The sequence below is a fragment of the Pleurodeles waltl genome, chromosome 7 (genome assembly GCF_031143425.1).
Source record: "Pleurodeles waltl isolate 20211129_DDA chromosome 7, aPleWal1.hap1.20221129, whole genome shotgun sequence".
NCBI classification, from domain to species: domain Eukaryota; kingdom Metazoa; phylum Chordata; class Amphibia; order Caudata; family Salamandridae; genus Pleurodeles; species Pleurodeles waltl.
In genome coordinates, this window is record NC_090446.1 from 1,275,627,431 (window position 1) to 1,275,642,931 (window position 15,501).

At 42.2% G+C, this 15,501-nt stretch overlaps 1 protein-coding gene across 1 annotated transcript in view; it reads right to left on the reverse strand.

The window, feature by feature from the left end:
• Positions 1 to 15,126, reverse strand: part of LOC138247026 (olfactory receptor 5V1-like) — a 149,613-nt gene extending 134,487 nt beyond the window's left edge. Inside the window, exons 1-2 of the mRNA XM_069201774.1 lie at positions 15,027 to 15,126; positions 14,694 to 14,971 (exon numbers count right to left, since the gene is read on the reverse strand). Coding sequence (XP_069057875.1) covers positions 14,694 to 14,971; positions 15,027 to 15,126 — 378 coding nt within the window. The remainder of the gene's footprint in view (positions 1 to 14,693; positions 14,972 to 15,026) is intronic.
• Positions 15,127 to 15,501: the final 375 nt, after the last annotated feature.

Here is a 15,501-nt window from a genome sequence, read left to right on the forward strand (position 1 = left end):
GCATTTTAAAAAGAATGCTAAGGCTGTCATCTGAGTGGAGGAAAATTGGCAACATGTGCCTAAAATTCTCTCTGGATGATGCAGACATAACTAGCAGACAGCTGTGCATTGGCATTATGCTAAAGAGTCCTGTTCTGATCAACATCTTGGCTTTCAAACCAAAGTCTGATCAGCAGAAGAGACACTGTTTAGACCAGCTGTGGAAGAATCCTCATAGATGAAGGATTACAACACATCTAAAGCAGTGGCAGCAATGCAAGCTAGGGGTTCCTTTAAAAGAGGCACCAAATCATGGCCCATGGAACAGCTCTTTGAAAAGCAACAAACCCATGCAAGTGAGGCCTGGGAAACCACAGAACAAGTCTAACAATTAATACGTTCCTTTGACGCCAGAAAATAAGGTGATCTGGATGTTTTATAAACAACCCTTACTAAGATCGATGCCAGCACTAAACATCAGTAGGGGCTTTTTCCAGGAGGCGCTTAAACACCTTTTTACTCAACCTCGCACTTCAGTCTCCCACCTACACTAATATCACTACATAATAAATACACAGTGCATACATTTAGATGAGATTCTCACTGTAAAAGGAGTTACCCGATGTAGTAAGCTGGCTCTTTATATAGTGGACCAAAATGAGGTACACTGTAGACAGTCCAGGCAAACCCCAGAGGAACTACAGAGGCACAAATGACACCCCAAATGCTATTTTGTGGTAGTGTGGACGAGCAGTTAGGCATACCAGTGGGTAGTGCTAAGCATGTAATGCACACACATAGGAAGTAAGTGAGACATACACTCAAATAAATCTGACACAATTTATAAAAAATATCACATACTTTTATGTAAATGTAGATACCAAGATCTACTGTGTCCCAAAATTCCTAATTCCACTACACACAAGATGGCAGAATTCCCAAGCCAGTGCTCACTTCAGGCGGGTCATGCTAGGGGTGTGTCTAGCCTGCAAGTGCAACACGCCTGCTTCATAGCTAATTTCCCCTCCTTTCCAGGTGCTAAATGGGCCCTGGGGCGGGAGGGTCGCCATCTCCCCCTCTGAGGAGAGCCAGATCTGCATACCAAAGGCAATGAGCTCCTCTGAAGCTGCCTGCCTTGGAATGCAGATCATCCTGTTGAGAGGGGTGTGTTAACACACCAGCCAGAGCAGGCTTTGTTTTTGACCTCCAGAGAGCAAAGGCTCTCACACCGGGGCTCAGAACCTCCTCTGCTGGTGGCAGGCTGGCTAGAACTAGTCAGTTAGCCCTCCAGCAGTTGGTAGGTTTTCAGGGGTCACCTCTGAGGTGCCCTCTGGGTGGATGTATTAACAAATCCATCACTGGACTTAGTGAGGTTTTTTTTAATATGAGATGTTTGATACCAAACATCTCTGTTTTCAGTGAAGCCATCATGTAGCTGAGGAACCCTTTCCTTCATAACCACCATATTCAAACAACTATGGACTGCAGATGTCTATGTTGATAAATATATTTTCAGATTATGTGTATATTTCTAGTTATGTATAGTTCTTTAGAAAATATGTATCGCTACTATGTCATAACAATAAAATACACACACACTCTAAACCTGTTTAACTAAGTATATTTACTCATGGTTCTAATTATGTATTGTATGTACATATATGTGTGCATATGTGTGCATTCATGTGTGTATGTATGTGTGTGTGTGTGTGTATATCTATATATATATATCTATATATATATATATATATATATATATATATAGATATATATATATATATGTATGTGTGTATGTTGTTCTGTGCTTGGCATGTTTGTGGGTCATTGCATGGCTTCTGGGTGGGTTGTTATATACTAGATATCTATGAATCCCTACTCTCATCTTATCACACTTACCTACCCATCATCATATGTCATATCTCTATCAATCTATCCTCCATTCCCACTCTGACTCATTCCAAACCCATTCTACTACTTTTATCTCCTAAATAACTCTGACTAAGCTCTTCCCTCCGCTTCCACATCTAACTCACCAAACCTCACTCTACTACCATGACCTCCCAAACAACCCTACTAAATTTGCCCTCATTTATCTCACACTGCTGCTATGATCTCCCTAACCCTTCCACAGACTCTTCCCTCCTCCATCCTGCTTTACTCATCCCAAGCCTTTGGGATGAGTAAATGAGGGATATGCTCCCAATTAACACTTCTGGATTTCTTTCCTCCTCCACCCCTCCATTACTCCAGTCAATCTAAATAACAAACTCTCATATCTGCGGCTCAAATGAACTCATAATAATACTAAAACTGTACTCATATTTCCCGATACTAATCCATCATTAATTCTTGTTGGGTTCCGGAGTAGCGTGCTACTTGCCGAAAAGCACTTCGACGCCTCGTAGTCGGGGTAGGGGTAGTAAGCGCTATCTAAATAATATTACAAAACAATACAATTACAATTTTTCTGTAATTTTAATTAATGGGCCTCCCTGTGCTTTGCTGCACTGTGGCGAAACCTTTGTCGCTAGTGCAGCAAAGGGCCACAATAGCGTCAACAATTTTGAAGCTATTGTCCTAACAACCGCCATGGTGTGCCAAATTGTAAATATGGCGCAACCAATGGGTCATTAGGTGGGGCATAGGCAACGCAAGAAAAGTGGTGCATTGGGACCAATGCACCACTTTCTTGTAAATATGCCCCTTAGTCTTTCTCATAGGTTTGTAGGTGGCACGTGTGTAGTCCGCTTAAAGGGGTTAAATGCAGTCAATATAGTTAGGGTGAGCAAGTGTCTCGGATTTACTGGGACATCCAATTGGCATTAGAAGTATGAGTGCGGAGGAGCTGTATCACCCCCAAATTAACCATGCTGGAGTTCAGATGGTAAATGAGCAGTAAAGGTGGCTTTAAGTTTTGTTTTTAGCTTCTTACATTTGCTGTGCGTTCAAAGATAGAAATTAAGGCCCATATTTATACTTTTTTAGCGCTGCAAAAACGGCGAAAACTTACAAAATACAATTGTATTTTGCAAGTTTGTGTCACTTTTGCGTAAAAAAATGACGCAAATGCAGCGCTAAAAAAGTATAAATATGGGCCAAAACGTCAGGATGTCTCTCCTGACAAATTGCTACTTATTATTTTATAAGGCAGGTTGGTGTATATTTTTCTTTCTCTGACTTCAAAGTAAAAGGATTTTGTAAAATGTCACAATGTTGCTAGAAAATGAAAGGCTATGGGGTATCATTTTTTATTTCTAACATACAACATGTAAAGTACCTGTAAATAAACTGTACAAATATTTCACGGTACCTTAGCACTTTGGAAAGCACAAATGAAGCATGTTTTTTAGTAATTCTGAAGTGTGATGGAAATAAAGAATTTAATATGATCAAAGCAAATTAATACACTTAATAATATGATCAAAGAAAATTAAAACACTTGGGTGATGTGCAAATGAAATATTCGCTGAAATGTGATTTCCACGCATTATTGTTTGAGCACTGTATAATTTTATCCGTAAAACTGCATTTCTGTGCAAATTTAGTTTTTGGGCTATTTCAATAGAAAATGTGCTGTCTGTAAATGGCAGTGCCATACCACACCATGCTTTTGTAATATATTTGCAACTATGTGTTCCAAAATGCACCATTAGCCACATACTACATCCTTACTACTCTCTGGCTGAAACACATTTTCTTCGCTTGTTCTTTGTGTGGTACTTGAATTTTTCACAGTCCCTATGACTTCCATGATGACACGTTCGTTGATAGCAGCATCCCTAATCGGAAAAGTGTTCTATCGCCACTGGACAGTTCTGCTTGTCACCATCGAACTCGGCTAAATTCAATACATTTAGCACATGTCTCTTTTTCCAAAGAGGTTGAATTGAGGCAAATTTCATAAGGAGCCCGCAGAAAGCAAGTTGTTAACACAGATAATGGCACATTGCAGTGTCTTTGAAAAAGGTACGGAAAGAGGTAGGGAACAAAGCACTCACTTACCATATTAATACTTTTTTAGCGCCACATTTGCGCCGCTTTTTGACGCAAAAGCGGCGCAAACTTACAAAATACAATTGTATTTTGTAAGTTTGCGCCGCTTTTGCGTCACAAAATGACGCAAATGCGGCGGTAACAAAATATAAATATGGGCCTTAAGGCGCGTATGTTAATAATTTACAACCTGTGAACAACGCGCAGCGTTGGTCAGTGAAAATCAAGTAATTGTTGATTTGGTTGATTCACTTATTTCAATCAGCAATAAGTGTAAACATTTGTGTTTATTACGAAGGCTCCCTAGCACCTAGCATTCTGCAAGGCTGCACATACAAGAGAAACACAAGTCTCGAGGACTTGCACTGCATGTTTTTTAACATAAAAGAGACACTCGGAGGTCATCTTGCTGGTAGACAGCAGTGGACTTTGTGCCTACGTTAGATAACGCTGAGTTGAATGGTTTACCCGCTCAGCCTTCAGATCTCCACTGAAAAGAGCAATATACAATTGTTTAAAACAGCACATTTTGTGGAGACAAAGACTAGTTCTGCTTGTTGTGTGTACTCACTGTTATGAATGTATTTACCATTTGTAAAACCGCTACATTTTAAGTTGCATTACCCTCACTAACCTGACAAGAGGAAATCTTAGATGCTTCCTTATGCAGTGTAATTTTTGAGCCAAAGCACCAAGGGTCGCCAGTCTTTAGATGTTTGATTGCGTTCGATTTGCTTGGTAGTCGTGGATATGATCAGCTCAGTCACTCATGAACACCTGCTGTGCACGTGCCTTGTAGAAAGGCCTGAGGATCATCATTGTACGCCACCTCCAGGTAGGTACCCAAGGAGCACACGTAAATCTGCACTCTATTTAAGCACACCGAAGTGATCCTTGGGGAGGGTTCTCTCCCCTGTGGTGCCTTAATGTTAATTGCCTGTACAACAAAGTCACAAACAACAAGGTAACACCCACTGTTCTTAATGGCACCAGAAACATGGCAGTCTATATGGTCCCTTTAGCAGTGAGTTCATTTAAGGACAGTTCTGAGGTTCCATGTTTCCCTTATGGAGAGGAGTTTAATTTTTTTTATACACTTACCATATGATCCAATCCACGGGTAGCCTGTGATATTTTGGTGATGTAATTGTCTCAAGTGTTGTAATGTTTAGTGCACTTGAACGCTTCACATGTGTGAGCGCTGAAATTAACCTTAATAATTATTTTTACGTATTCTTGAATTTGTTTTATATAAGAGATGTATTAACGTTGAAATTAACGTGTGACACAAAAGGTGACTACTTGAGTGACCACCATCATTGTATATGGGTTTTCACAAATAATGTACTAATGCTGTATTTAGAAACCTGGTTCATTAAAAAGCATTTCTCTGTCAAATTAATGGCTGAATAATATGAGTTTTCTTCTATCCTACTGGGCCTCTAGCAGAGCAAGGCCACAGCAAGAAGTTATCTAACTGCCAATGTTCTGGCAAATGTAACTGTAGAGTGATTTCACATCTGCTGTATATCAGGTTCCATTGTTTGAATTGCATATATGTTTAAAGGTGTTTTCTAACTTATGTTTTTCCTCCGAGGATGTGACGTTTTATGCTACTGTCTCTGTAACTACTGTCTAGCAGCACATTTGGAATGTGCCGAACAAAAGGATCTACTGATCGAAGGAAGAGCGGGATGACACATTTAGTATAGTTTGGAGTCACGCACATGGAGAAGACCCAATCATCGCATTGCCAATGTTTAGTTGTTTCTTGTTTAATACATTGCCAATATGTAATGCTTTTGTAATTGGATGTTCTTTCATTCAGCTGATGTTTCTGACCAATAGCAAACGTGTGACAATTCTGATTTAACAATTGTGCGCGGAGAGTTTAGCAAGACTTCACTACTGTTTCTCTTTGAGTATTCTTTTCCGATTCTCATTGTGACCTGTCTTTGACACTTCGTGTTTTGCCAGTTACTCTACTGACGTTCTGGTACTTTATTATTTTCCAAGTTTACTTTGCTTGTTCAATGCTGAACTAATGATCTGATGGTTTAGTGATCTGATAGTCCAAAATCTAAACCATTCCCCTTTGCCTGCCCTTGTCCTAATGCTGCTGACCCTCTGATGAAGCTGAAGCTGTTTTGCTGATTCCTTAGGGACAGGTAATAAGAAATGATCTGTGCATTGTTGGTTGTCTTTTGTTTTTTCAGGTACCAACTGCTACTGTTTTAATACTGCTGCTATTTTGATAGCGCCATAGCTAGATGTTTTCCAAATTAGTGTTACTAAAACTTTTGCATGAAGCCCAACATGCTGATGCTAAAATGAAGTTAGTGAGGTATTGCCTTTATACCTAAGAACTGTTGTCACTCTGCTGTTGAACAAATGTATGTTATTTCTCTTACTCAAATTTTGTTGCCATTAATTAGTGTTTTCACAATTGAAATTATGGTTCTTATTGCTTTGTTTAAATTGAGATTCTTTAGGAGGTTTGGTCAACCTGTGATTTTTTTTTATTTGCACCATTTGGTGTTGAGACAAATTTTCATGACCTTAGCATTGTTAATATAGGGAAATAAACATTTAATTGATACTAAAAGGTGTGGGTATTCATGGCCAAATTGGTCATGGTGCGTTCTTTACTGACTCTCTAACGATTTGTATTGTTTGATACTGTTGTGCCTTATATTTAACACTTTTATAACTTTAAACAAGTCAAAAGGTTCCTCGACCTTAGGGATGCGTCTGCTCACTATTATCATAACTAAATAGATAAGCCAAGGGAGCGCTCACAGATGCAATATTTTGCTGTACTGTCACAAAGGTGAGCGAGCTGGCTTGCTCATTTGGTTGAGCCTCACTGACCTTGTCTTCCTTCCACATATCATGGTCCCGAAAAATTTGCACTTTTCTGGAAATACCCCTGCCACACAAGAAGAATTCCTCTCCCTCAGTGAGCTCTGGAAGGTGGCAAAGCCCTCTGGCATTGACTGGGCTCTCAAGAAAGTGTCTCAAGGACCAGAGAAGGAGCAGCAGCCATCCACACCTCTCCCAAAATGACAGAGGAAAATACCATCATGCTAGAAATACTCCTTCCCTAAGCCACAGAGGGTGAGTCAGCAGGGCAACCCACCACATCCTGCCCCAGGGCACAGGCTCCCATGGAACCTGTTTTTAGCACAAGCGTGGGAGGGATGGGTCAGAGCAATGTGGCCATCTTCCCAGCATCCCAGAGTGACAGTTCCTCTCCAGGCAAAATCGAACCCTATGCTGGGGCAGCTGGTAGCAGTGGCCCCACCCCACAGATCTCAGCCCTAACCATGGTTACCGCAACTAGCATACCCTTGGTCTCAACTGCACCGATGGGTGGGGTAGAGGCAGCTCCTACACCTAGTCAGATAGCCTCAGAGAGTGGGTGGGGTTGGGCAGCCATGCAGGTCTAGGCCCAGCTAGTGGCCGCTCCTTCTCCTCTAGTGGGAAACACAGGGCAGCCGCCACTAACAATCAGCCCCATGCTGTTGGGTTCAACATCACCAACCCTGGCTCCTCCTTTGGCGATTGCTTGCCATGTCCCTGCTGAGACAAAGGAAAATGTCCATCAAGGGGAATACGTTGACGTATTTGACTTTATTGATGCAGAAGTAGTTCTGGGCAAAACCAGGGCCGGGAAAAAGGGCAAGCAGAAGCTTTGGGTAGAATGGTCCCTTAAGCATTGGGTGACTGGTTTTTCAATTTACTCTGTGATCTTGTGAGAAAAGTTCCCTGCCCCCCCCCAGTTGTTTGACTACATATCCTTAATAAACAGTGCAGCTTCAGAATTTTAGGGTTCCTTCTGGCTGCAATACAACATCAAATTTAGGCAAATGATTACAGTCAGGTCAGAAACAGGAAATGGACATTTGGCACTCTGAGTTCAACATGGCTCCCTCCTTGGCAAAATTCTCAAAGTCATTTTAGTCTGAAAAAGGATTTGGGGACAAAAAGTTGGACAGCTTGTAGTACAACAAAAATGAATGTCACAGGTGCACAGTCTGTAAGTTCAAACACCTTTGCTCCTTCTGCGGAACCCAAGGGCATCCAGAAAGTAAGTGCTTTTGTTCTTTTTTTTTTGTCCTCATATTCCCTAGGCTCCAGGCATTTCCTCACACTTTGTGATCAACCTGCTCCCTTAACCGGGAGGGCCTTCCTCTCTCTCATCATATCCCACTCCCACACTGGGGTTGATCTACTAAACTGGATTAAACGGCTTTGAGAGGCACAGAAGGAGAGTAATCATGGGACAAAATAATATATTGTCACCATGTGTTTCCCCATCCAAATTTTGAACAGAAACCAAAATTTCTTCACCTTGGTGATCCCCATTGCCGTGTCCATTTTAAACCCAAATTTCAGTTGGTCCAGCCACTCTTTGTAAGGGGGGGATACCTTGCCTACCCATTTCCTGCAGATTTCTTGCCTAGCTAACAAAATGGCATAGAACAACAGTTTCTGTGAGTCACTTTTAAGGTTTCCTATACGTTCCAATCTACCGAAGATAACTAAAAAAAGGTTAATCCTAATCTCAACACCCAAAGCATTTGAGATCATGATCCTCACTGCCTCCCAAAAAGGTTGAATTTCTGGACATTCCACAAACATGTGGACATCCGTAGCCTTTTCCATTCCGCACTTTCCACATTTTGCCATCCCTCCCTTCCCCATTTTTGACAGCTTATAAGGTGACAAATATACCCTGTGCATTGAATACAGATGGTTTCTTCTGTAAGGGGCTGGTTTAACCACAGAGTACAAAGTACGCATAGACGCCTGCCACACACCCTGCAACTGTACTTCCAGAAATACATTTTCCTTCTGATCGTTGGCTAACTTAAATCCACCATCCACTACATCAACCAACTCCCAATACCAAGTAGCCACTACTTTTTTTTTAGGGGGTCTTCGATTATTTTTTCCTCTATCTGATACTTCGAGCCAAGACTCCTACCAACCTTCTGTGCCCACCCGTTCAATTGGAGGTACAAGTCCCCACCTGTGTCTACCCAGATTTCCTCCCATGGGAGTAAGCTGCTTTCCTTGACTAAACCACCCCAGCTTTTAAACCCTACTTTCTTAATTGGAGTGGCTAGCATGTGTTTAAGGCACTGTGGCATGCCTAGTGAATCCCAAATAGGTGCCCAGTAACTAAAATATTCTACCTTGCACATACACCTTACACTATACCATAATTTTGCTGCATCTTTCAACAACTTTAGTTTGATTTTTCGGAAACATTTAGGATCCCTAAATTTAAACAGAAAATACTTTGAACCCCCTTTACTTCCCCTAGCATAGCCTTAAACATGCATCCCACATCCGTGGTGTCGGGGGCAGAGAAAAGCACCCTAGCGTTTTTAAGTTCGAAGGCCCAACTGTATAGCTGCAAATCAGGCAAGGATAATCCCCCTTTTTCCCTTCTTCTGCGTGGCTTCTTCCATGAAATTCTCACTCCCTTCTGTGTTCATATAAATGAGTTAATGTCCGGTTGCATCTTAGCTACCAGCGTTTTATCAAATTGCAACGTGATTGAATTAAATAAAAAACTAACCTTGGGCAGAATTATCATCTTTACCAAGTTCACTCTACCCAAAATTGACAGAGGTAAATACATCCAACCCTTCATCAAATTGCAGCAATCCGCACGCACTTTTTTTATGGTTAACATCTGAAATCTGCTCAATGTCTTGCACAATCTTAACACCTAGAAATCAAATTTCAGTTATTGTTAGCAAGATCTCCGTCTTCTGATCCTACACCATTATTTCCGTCTTCTCAGCGTTGACCTGATAACCAGACTCTTCCAAACTCCTCAACTATATCCAAAACTGCCGTCAATTCTGTTCGTAAGACCACGGTACACAGCAGCAGATCATCAGCATATAGAGAGACCTTTTTTTCCCATCCATCATACGAAAAAGGTAAAATCCTTTGGTCCAGCCTTATTCTTCTGGCTAAAGGCTCAATGTATAAATTAAACAGAATCGGAAAGAGCGGACAACCCTGTCTCATACCCCTAGTCATTTTGAGAGCAGCTGTCAGACTCCCATTTACCAGAACCCTAGCTGAGGGATTCAAATAAATTTGGCTCATCGTCTGACAGAAGTTATCCCCAAATCCGTACTGCTTTAAGATAGTAACTAAATAGACCTAATTCACTCTATCAAAAGCCTTCAAGGCATCTAATGTTACAACTGCTAAAGGGAGGCTAAATGTTGTTGCCAAATCAATAGCCCATATTATGCTGGAAGTTAGGTAATGAAGGTGCCTACCCTTAATGAAGCCCTTTTGATCCTTATGAAGAAGCCCACCTACAACACAATTTAACCTCTCCGTCAACACCTTGGCAAAAATCTTATAATCTGCGTTCAATAGTGAAATCGGTCTATAGGACTCACATCTAGACAGACTTTTGCCTTGCTTCAAAACCAAAGTTATTATTGCATCATTCCAAGATCCGGGAAGTGTCTCACCTTTGTCATAATCTCTTCAAACAAAACCAACATAACTGGCACAATTGCTTCCCCCAGTACTTTATACAATTCTATGAGGATGCCATCTGGGCCTACCGCTTTCTCTCCCTTGCCTAACCTGAGCGCAGACATAATCACTCCCATAGTCATTTTTTTATTCATAAACCCTCTCTCTATGGCTGTAATTTTGGGAAGTGTATCTGCACCTGCCCAACTTCTTACCCCTTCTCTCGTTACCACTATATCATCTTTGTATATCTCTGAATAAAACAGTTAGAAGGTCTCCTGTTGGACTTTTGCTTATGCAGGGTCATCCCCAGTCTTTTTGCCTCCTGCCTCCTATTTTTTTCTGACCTGTTGCTGTTGGCTTTTCAACTCTGAACACTTTACCACTGCTAACCAGTGCTAAAGTGCCTATGCTCTCCGTGTAAATTGTATGTAATTGGTTTATCCATGATTGGCATATTTGATTTACTAGTAAGTCCCTAGTAAGGTGCACTAGAGGTGCCAGGGCCTGTAAATCAAATGCTACTAGTGGGCCTGCAGCACTGGTTGTGCCACCCACATAAGAAGCTCTGTAATCATGTCTCAGACCTGCCACTGCAGTGTCTGTAAGTGTATTTTTACACTGTAAATTCGACTTGGCAAGTGTACCCACTTGCCAGGCCTAAACCTTCCCTTTTCTTACATGTAAGGCACCCCTAAGGTAGGCCCTAGGTAGCCCCAAGGGCAGGGTGCAGTGTATGGATAAGGTAGGACATATAGTAATGTGGTTTATATGTCCTGACAGTGAAATACTGCCAATTTCGTTTTTCACTGTTGCAAGGCCTGTCTCTCTCATAGGATAATATGGGGGCTACCTTTAAATATGATTAAAGTGTAGATTCCCCTAGAGAGTAGATGGAGATGTGGAGTTTGGGGTCCCTGAACCCACAATAAAATAAAAAAACATCTTTTAGTAAAGTTGATTTTAAGATTGTGCGTTTGAAAATGCCACTTTTAGAAAGTGAGCATTTTCTTGCTTAAACCATTCTGTGACTCTACCTTGTTTGTGGATTCCCTGTCTGGGTCAGTTTGACAGTTGGGTTGTTTTTCGCCTCGCACTAGACAGTGACACAAAGGGGGCTGGGGTGTAACCTGCATTTCCTGATTAGCCATCTCTGCTAGGAGGGAGGGGTGGAGTGGTCACTCTCATCTGAAAGGACTGTAACTGCCTCTGACCATGCCGGCTCCAACCCCCTGCTTTGTGTCTGATGCCTTGCCTGGGCAAGGCAGGATTTCACAAGTAGGTGTGAGTCCCCTTTGAAGAAAGGTGACTTCAAAGACTAAAATGGGTATAAGAAGGGCACCCAAATCTACAGACTTGAGAAACACTTCTGGAACCAAGAGGAACCTCTGCCTGGAGAAGAGCTGATAGCTGAGGAAGAAGTGCTGCCCTGCCTGTGACTGTGCTTTGTGGAGCTTTCCTGCAGTGCTGCTTCTGCCAGAGTAAGAGGGCAAAGACTGGACTTTGTGTGCCTTCCATCTTGTGAAGAAATCTCCAAGGGCTTGATTTAGAGCTTGCCTCCTGTTGTTTGAAGTCTCAGGGACAGCAAAGACTTCTCTCTGCCAGCACCTGGACTCTCTGGAGAGACTCCTGCTCTGACAAGTGGTTTCCTATCCAGTCCCTGGGCCCTTGAAAGGAAAGCTGGTGGAAATCCAAGGAAATCGACTTCGGACGACTCCGGACCGACGCCGCTGCTGAATCCAGTAACGCCGCATGCACCCGACGCCGTGACCTTCGCTGGAAAGCGACGCTCTTCGCAGCCCCGACGCCGCAGCAGCCCCGCTGAAGTCCGCAACTCCGTGGAAGTCGCCGCACCACGTCGTGACCCACGCCGCTCGAAGTGCACGGATTCAACGTTTCGCACAGACGCCGCGATCCCCGACTTCGCGCATCGGCTTGTTTCCACTCTTCACCAAAGGTACTGTACTTGGGGGTCTACATGACTCCGTGTCCGGCACCGCTGGTGTCGGCTTGTTGGGAACGACTCCGTCACGACACCGTGTTAACATCTCATCGAAGCATTTTTGTTTCTAAGCGCTATTTTGGAGTTTAATCTCTAAAAATTCATAACTTCACTTGTGTATGTCGGATTTTTGTCGTTTTGGTCTTGTTTTGTTTAGATAAATATTTCCTATTTTTCTAAACCGGTGTTGTGTCATTTTGTAGTGTTTTCATTAAGTTACTGTGTGTGTTGGTACAAATACTTTACACCTAGCGCTCTGAAGTTAAGCCTACTGCTCTGCCGAGCTACCAAGGGGGCAAGCAGGGGTTAGCTGAGGGTGATTCTCTTTTACCCTGACTAGAGTGAGGGTCCTTGCTTGAACAGGGGGTAACCTGACTGTCAACCAAAGACCCCATTTCTAACACCTCCCTTATATCATTACTATTTATCCGTCTCACACCCATTCAATCGTAAATCTCTCTAATATCGTTTTTGGTTACATCTGTCTCAGCTTTCCATGCTAACAATTTCCCTGCATTCTATCCATATTCGAAATGGGCTAATTTAATAGCATCCCATTTTTTTTTATCCTTATCTGTAGCAACCCCTACAATTGTGTTCTCAAATGTCTCCTCGTGCCTTCCAATTTGTCCAAAGATTCCACCCCATACTTTTCTAAACAGTCACACTCAGCCAATTCTGCTTCCAATGTACTAATTTCTGTCTTGTACTTTCTATTCCTGACAATACTAAAGCTCGTTATTTTACCTCTTATAAATGCCTTAAACGCATCCCACACCACACTCATTGGGGTGGAACCAATATTAAATTTGAAGAGCTCTTCTGTCTCAAAAAACATTTGTGTCACAACATCATTCTCCAGCAACAAAATCGGTCTAGTGTCCACCTCCTCATCTCCCTTTTTGAGGTAAATGTAATTGTTAAAGCCACCGCCGAATGGTCTGATAAATGTGCAGCCATATATTCTAATTTGTCAACTGCCTCCGCTAGCCCTTGATCTATCAAAAAATAGTCTATCCTAGAAGCATGGTCATATTTCTTATTGCTAAATGAGAGAACTTGCTGGTCTCCTGCTCTTACCCTCCAAATATCACACAAACCAAATTCTCTCATTTTTGTCTTCAGGAAATTCTGAGATTTTGGCGTGACTGTAGACCTCACACTTGATGATCTACCCAGATTATTATCCAGGAATACATTGAAATCCCCTGCCATAATGACTGGGTTAGAAAAATCCAAAAGGTGAAAAAACACCTTCCTCATCAGTTCTAAATCGTCAGAGTTTGGCCCATAAAACCCAACCACTGTTAATACTGTGTCATATACCTGAAGATTGGCAATAAACCAACGTCCTGTATTATCTGAAACTGACTTCAACACTACTGCATTTATCTGCTGCTTACTTATTATAGCCACTCCCCTAATTTTAGAGTCATTTTCTGTGCACACCAAATATTGGACCCAATTTTGAGCTTTAAACAGTTTTAAACATTCTCTTCCCGTCAAGTGGGTCTCCTGCAAAATTATAAAATGCCTGGAGTATCCCGCAAGTATAGCAGAATTCTGTTTTTTCTTCCTCTAATTCTCAACCTCTTCAAGTTTCAAGTCATAACTCGAAACAAGCTGCTATCCCCTCCCAATTTCATATCATTAGTACCCATTTTCTTCTTCTTTTTCCGAGTAATATTGCCACTTAGTATGCCTGAGGTGAATGAGTTTTTTTTCCTTTATCTTCCTAATGCTCCCCACTCTGTGCTCCCGCTCTACCCAACTCCATGACCACCCCATAACACACCCAATGGGAACCTGTCTCTGTCTCCTTCTGCACTGGATGGTGTGCCCAGATTTAAGAGCCCCTCGGGGAGACCTGGCCAGAGGATTGTGAGAAAGTGAACCCAACCTTCTTATCTAAGATATTTCATTCCAAATAGTCTCTAATAGTTCATCTGCTGTTTTTTGATCTCTCACATTACATCTTGTTATTATACATCACAGACAAGAAGGCTGGAAATTTGAGTTGCGTTATAGCATCTAATTTCTTGAACTCCTCAAGATGTTTACCTAGTTCCCACTGTTTGTTTAGAGTACTTCTGGCCAGATCCGACCTAAATTCAAAAGAGAAATCCTTCCCCCTTAGAGCTTTTTGTTTTAATGCTTTTGACAAAATCTTCCCCTTCAGCTCACAGGACTGGAAATGTACCAAAATCTTACGCTGCTTTTTTTTTTTACCAGGATCTGTCCTAAAGGGGTCCCTATGAATCCTCTGAATATCTGCAGCAATGGCCATATCCGTCTCCTCCAACTGCAGAGCACTCTTGATAACTGAGGCTACGTATGACTCAATATCATCTCCTTCCACTTCCTCTGGTATATTTAAAATTCTCAAGTTGTTCCTCCTTGCTGCATTCTCTAGCCGTTCCAACTGATCTTGTAATTCTTGTTCGTCAACTTTCGATTGCCTCTTCCAATACCTGTGTTCTTTTAGCCAACAAGTCAAATTTTCTTTCCAATATTTCTCATGCCTCTCTTATACCTGCTTGATTTGCCTCGGACACCGAATAACCCTTTTTAATCTCCTCCGATAATTTTGCTTCTATAGGAGAGCTCATTTGAGTATCCGCCCCTTCCTCCATCCTCGAAATCCGCGGTTGACCTGGTGCAATGGCCCTCTACAGAAGGGGTCTCTCTGGACCGTTCACTTTGAACCTCCAAATGTATACTTGGGCAGGGAACTGTCCTTTAGTTTTTTCGCCCTTATTCACAGCTGCCATCTCTACTTCTTGCACCTCAGTCCCCTCCTTACCCAACACTATATTGGCAAAAGACTCCATTTCCTCTTCTCCCCCCTCCTCCATGAGACTGCAGGAGTTACCTGAAGCCACTGAGGGGAGAATTTTGAAATATGACCTTAGCGATGGGCTACTTCTTGCCTTCCCAACAACAGGGGACTTTGCTTTCCCTTTCTTACTCGACTTTGCTCCCAAATTACTTTTCCCCAACTTGCACCC